The sequence below is a fragment of the Porites lutea genome, chromosome 2 (assembly GCF_958299795.1).
Source record: "Porites lutea chromosome 2, jaPorLute2.1, whole genome shotgun sequence".
Taxonomy (NCBI): domain Eukaryota; kingdom Metazoa; phylum Cnidaria; class Anthozoa; order Scleractinia; family Poritidae; genus Porites; species Porites lutea.
The window spans coordinates 20,009,142-20,014,087 of record NC_133202.1 but is presented as its reverse complement, the minus strand read 5'-3'; the positions used below and the strand labels follow the sequence as shown (position 1 = coordinate 20,014,087).

The following is a 4,946-nucleotide window of genomic DNA, read 5'->3' as shown; positions in this document are numbered from 1 at the left end:
TAAAATCACTCGCTCGTCATTTTAGACCTGATAAAACACGTACTGCGAGTTTATTAAACGACATCAAAGACATTCCACATTGATTTATAGAATCTTGTGAAAACTTCCATTATAAAATAAATACTAATTACTGATCTTCATTATCCGTGTTAAAGAGCACTGTCACTCACTTGGCCATGCATCATTTATGCAAATTTATTGGAACAAAAGAAAGCATTTGCATAAGAAAAGAGTTTAACTCCCAAAGGATTGGTTTGGAACACCAACATGGCCACCGTTTCATTGTTTTGGGACACCAATATAGCCGCCGTGACGTCATGTGAAAACACTCTATTGACAAGTATACAGCTATTTCGAGAAAGGTTGTCGGAAAAAGTGCCCGCGACAATCCCGAAAGGCAGAGAAATTTGAAAGAATTGGCACAAAAGTCCATGGAAATATGTTTGCGAGTGCTACAGTAGGTTCGACAGCTACAGTCGTCAGGAACAGTGTATCGATCATATCCAGCTATATCCTATATTACCTTTCGGGATTGTCGCGTCCACATTTTTGCCGACAACCTTTCTCGAAATAGCTGTATCAACCCTGCCGTTAGCCGTGTGTGGTATCTTTTAAGCGTGTAATTCTTTACTTACTTTTCATTCCAAAGGGTAGAAAAATTTTATTTATAAAATTGTTATATCTCTATCATAAAAAGAACCATGAGGGATCTAGGCTTTTCAATACAGTGTAGCTAGGTGACAATTAGTGTCATCCATTATCAGAGTGAACATGGACATCTGTTATTCTGTCAATGGAATCCAGCTGTTGTGATATAAACTTCACTGTGTCTACTCCAGCTAGAAGTTGGCTAAAAAAATGAACAAAATCAACAGACATTTCTCTAAGAGTTGATAACATATTATAAAGGACACCATTAGTACTTCACAACACCACTAACTTTAATTCTGTACACACATTGAGGTACCGCATAATGCGTTCCAAAAACTGTGATAATAATAATAATTGTTACTAACTTGGACGCCGCCTTTTAGTTTTATACTAAAATTTGACCTTTAAAAGAGGGTCTCAAAAAGGGTCTCAAAGGGGTTAAACGTCAGCTGGCAAACGGCCTAAAATTTCACCGTCTGCTGTCAATTGTAATATTTTTACCGTCAAAAGTCAAAAATGCAGACCGTTAAAAAGTTCCAACGCATTTCAAATCTTTCTTTTATTGGTATTTCAGCTGATGTTCATGGACTTCTGGCTCCTGAAAAATCTCCAAACTGGAAAACCAGTTCACATGTTCTCAAAAACACTCCTTCTGGACATTACAAGACCTTAAAACAAGCCAGTGTACACAGGCTACCTTATGCTTATATCTCAAACTATTTTGAAATTTTAAACGCGAAGACAACCTTCAAAACACAACTGTTAGCATCAATTTATACAGACGTTAATATTTTGTACAACTCTTGGACTAAATTTCCACTTTATAACCGTCAAACGTCAAAAGCTCTAAAATTTAATCGTCAACCGTCAAAATCGGAGAAAATTAACCATCACCCTTCATTGCTACTACCCCATCGACACCCTCTTAATAATAATATTATCCGGCAGTCTTGATTTGGAATTGGTTTTTCAGTGTATTCCTGGGTTCTCAGATAAAATTACAAATGTCATCTTGCAAAAAACCTTAACCGCTCAAAGGGCCCCACTGCATTGTTAAAATCCATGGCCATTCTACCTCCTGGGGGGTGGAGGAGGAGGGGGGGGGGGGAGAAGTTCAGTTAACTGATACATTATGATTCAGGTGTACAAGAAAATAACGGAAATGGAGTTGCCATGAGAGAGATTAGGACGTTTGAACCTGAACTGCCATGAAGTTATTTGCCAACTTTAGCTTGACTTTTCTGATAACGTTTTGGATCTCATAACTTTGAAAAGCTACATCAAACACTTACCACAGTGTTCCACCTATATTTGAGAAATATCAGACATCTCAAGTCTGAAAAACATGGGTGCACCTCTTTTTTCAAACACTTTTCTCTCTAGATTCTGTTCTATTCTTCCTGCATGGATACATATTGCATGAAAAATAAAACCTTTTTACATGTACATACCCTTTGAGGAAGCATATGAATAACACACCTTATGGCTTGCTCAGCATTCTTTGCTGCTGCATTCATCTGGTCAGCAGCTGCTCGTGCCTTATCTCTCACGGCTGACATTGTACATTGATTAGCATCCAATAGTTGATTATATGTTGCTATGGGAACTGACTCTGTCTGGTGTAGAATATAGAGACAAATGATTCTTGTCAAACATGGTTTGATGACACAAAATTAAAAATTAATAAAAAAAGGTCATTGTGGATTAAGGTTTTATGAAGTTTAAATAATGGAAGACAGTTGTTTGTTTTTTTTTAATTTGATCGACTATCCCCAGCTTTGTTTTCCTCCACAAAAGATTAATATGCAGTCATTTGGTCTCTTGTTTCATAGGAGGCTGTTTTGTCACTTATGTTACAAGGAACTTTTTGGAAAGCAAGCAAAACATCGAGAAAAGGAAAATAAAGAATTGGAATTTTCCAAAAATAAAATAACTGAGGTGCATGGTTACATAGCAGTCACGTGACCTCAGGGTGATCACGTGACAGGAAATTTAATCACAACAGTTTGGTAGTTCTAGCCCTCAATCACAGTTAAGATAGGGGTGTCTTGTTTTGATCTCTACAGCCTCCTTGATCTTCCTTTTAAAAGTGTTGTCTTCTGAGAGTATAATCTTCACGTTATCAGGTGTGATGGAATGACCTGATATAGAGCAATGTTCATGACTGCAGACGATGCTTGGTGCTCCTTCAGTATGGTACCCAGAGCCGTAGCCATTTCTCCCACGTAATCATGATCGCAGTCTTTGTATTTTACATGATAGATCACACCGCACTACTGTAGGGTTGGGGTCTTATCCTTGGTGTGTGAAAGCTGTTGTCTGAGGTTGGTGAAAGGCTTGTGGTAAAAATTGACTCCATGTTGTTTAATCATTCTGTGAAGGATTTCCGAGGTACCTCGCATGTATGGCATACCCATGTTGATCTTGTCTCATCCGCTCTGCAGATGGAATGTCCATTAAGGATAACCGTAAGCCCTCAGGACCTCCTGAACATGTTTGATCTCTTTCTCTCAGTCCTCTGGTTCGGTCACTTGGTGATCTGCACAGTGAAGTAGGGTGTGAGCGATGGGGAGTTTGTTCTCTAGATGGTGGTTGGAATTAAAGTTTAAATACTGATCTGTATGAGTTGGTTTCCTGAATACTGTGCAGTTGGGGTTAGTTTAATGGTTAGTTTCAGGAAGGGTTAGTTTAACGTCTTCCTCTGGTTCCAAGGTGAATTTGATGTGTGGATCTCGGGAGTTCAGATGCTGGGAAAACTTCTCCACATGACAGCAGTGTAGTTTGGTGAAAGTGTCATCCCCATATCTGTACCATAATGAGGGTGGGTTTCTAGCTGATCCAAGAGCTTCTTCCATAAACTCCTCCACGTAGATGAATAGCCACTATTGTTAACACAGGCGACTACATTGCTGAACCATTTTTCTGTATATAGATCAGGCTGTCACAGGCAAAGTACGATGTTGTATGCTCTTTATAGTAACATCTTTGTCCACCTTGTGACTATTTCACTGCAAAGGACTTATTTTGGTTTGTTAATGAATGCAAAAGAACCCAGTGTTAATGCTAGGCTCCAGGTGCCCCGGATAGGTTCCCTTCTGCATTTAACATTGAGTATATGTGGAAAGCCTCTTTGAATAGAAAGTACAAGGCCACCATGTCAAGACACTATTTTCCAAAGTTCTTGATATGGTTTTCTTCAAATCTTTGGTTTGCAAATTCGGAAAATCAAAATGTCGTAATAATGTTAAACTGCAGTTGTGAGGTTTTATCCAGTGCGTCTTTACATGTTTGTCAGAAAAACTGTTGTTTTATTTGGATATGTTTTGGCTTGTCATGAGCTAGCCTGTGCCAGGTTTTCCGCCCCCCAGAGTCTGACAGCAATTCTTCTTCTTCTTAGATAAAATTACATCAAAAATTAAAATAAAAAAAGTAAAATGGTCTTTCTGTGTACCTTCAATATTTTGATTTCTTCCTTAAGTCTTGCAACAGTTGCCTCTGCTCTGAGGGCCCTTTGCTAAGAAAGCAGAAGACAACAAAATAAGCAAAATTTATGATCCTAAAAAATAGTTTTTTGTAAAGTTTTCTTCCTTTTCATTGGACGCGAGCCCACAAGGTTACCTACAAATAACTGCCTGCAAATAACGGTGTAAAAACCAACTGGGCCATCAAATGATAAAATAATTATTGAACTTCGCTATTGCAAAATATCATGATTTGTCAGTGTTTCGCAGATCAATAATAATAATATTTACTCGCCATGCACTGACAAATCACAATATTTTGCTCAACTTCATCCAATAATTATAAATTATTTGCAACAAGGTTTGAGCCACAACATCACAGCAAGCTATGTTGTATCTAAGTGCTTCATAGACTTGTTTGGTGTGACTACGTAATGTGTGTTGTTTTATCTTAAAAAACACTGAATGCTTTCCCTCTATACTCAGTTGAAAGCAAGGTAAAGGTTTCAGTGAAGCTATTTACTCATGCTTGATGCAAGCTATGAGACTAGATAACAAGCCAGCATAAGTGAAAATGGTAAGGAATGGGAGTTATAAAGATGAAATGCAAAAATGCATACTGTAGTGAGCTCCAGGTTTTTTTCCACCATCTGAACCATATTTTCCAAGGCTGCTGTCTCATCTGCTTCTCTTTTTTCAATCTTTGTTAGCTTTTTTTGCAAACTAACAATCCTTTTGAAATGTAAGGAAATAGTTAGTCAAAAAAATTACTAGTTATTACAGATCCGGACTTGCTTATAGTGCTTGATGGGTCGCGACTGGAAAGCAGGGAGT

At 38.0% G+C, this 4,946-nt stretch overlaps 1 protein-coding gene across 1 annotated transcript in view; it reads right to left on the bottom strand.

The window, feature by feature from the left end:
- Positions 1-645: 645 nt before the first annotated feature.
- The window catches only part of LOC140927976 (endosome-associated-trafficking regulator 1-like), a 21,562-nt gene continuing 17,261 nt past the window's right edge, over positions 646-4,946 (bottom strand). Inside the window, exons 6-9 of the mRNA XM_073377684.1 lie at positions 4,733-4,844; positions 4,103-4,165; positions 2,131-2,267; positions 646-850 (exon numbers count right to left, since the gene is read on the bottom strand). Of these exons, the coding sequence (XP_073233785.1) occupies positions 751-850; positions 2,131-2,267; positions 4,103-4,165; positions 4,733-4,844 (412 nt within the window). The 3' untranslated portion in view covers positions 646-750. The remainder of the gene's footprint in view (positions 851-2,130; positions 2,268-4,102; positions 4,166-4,732; positions 4,845-4,946) is intronic.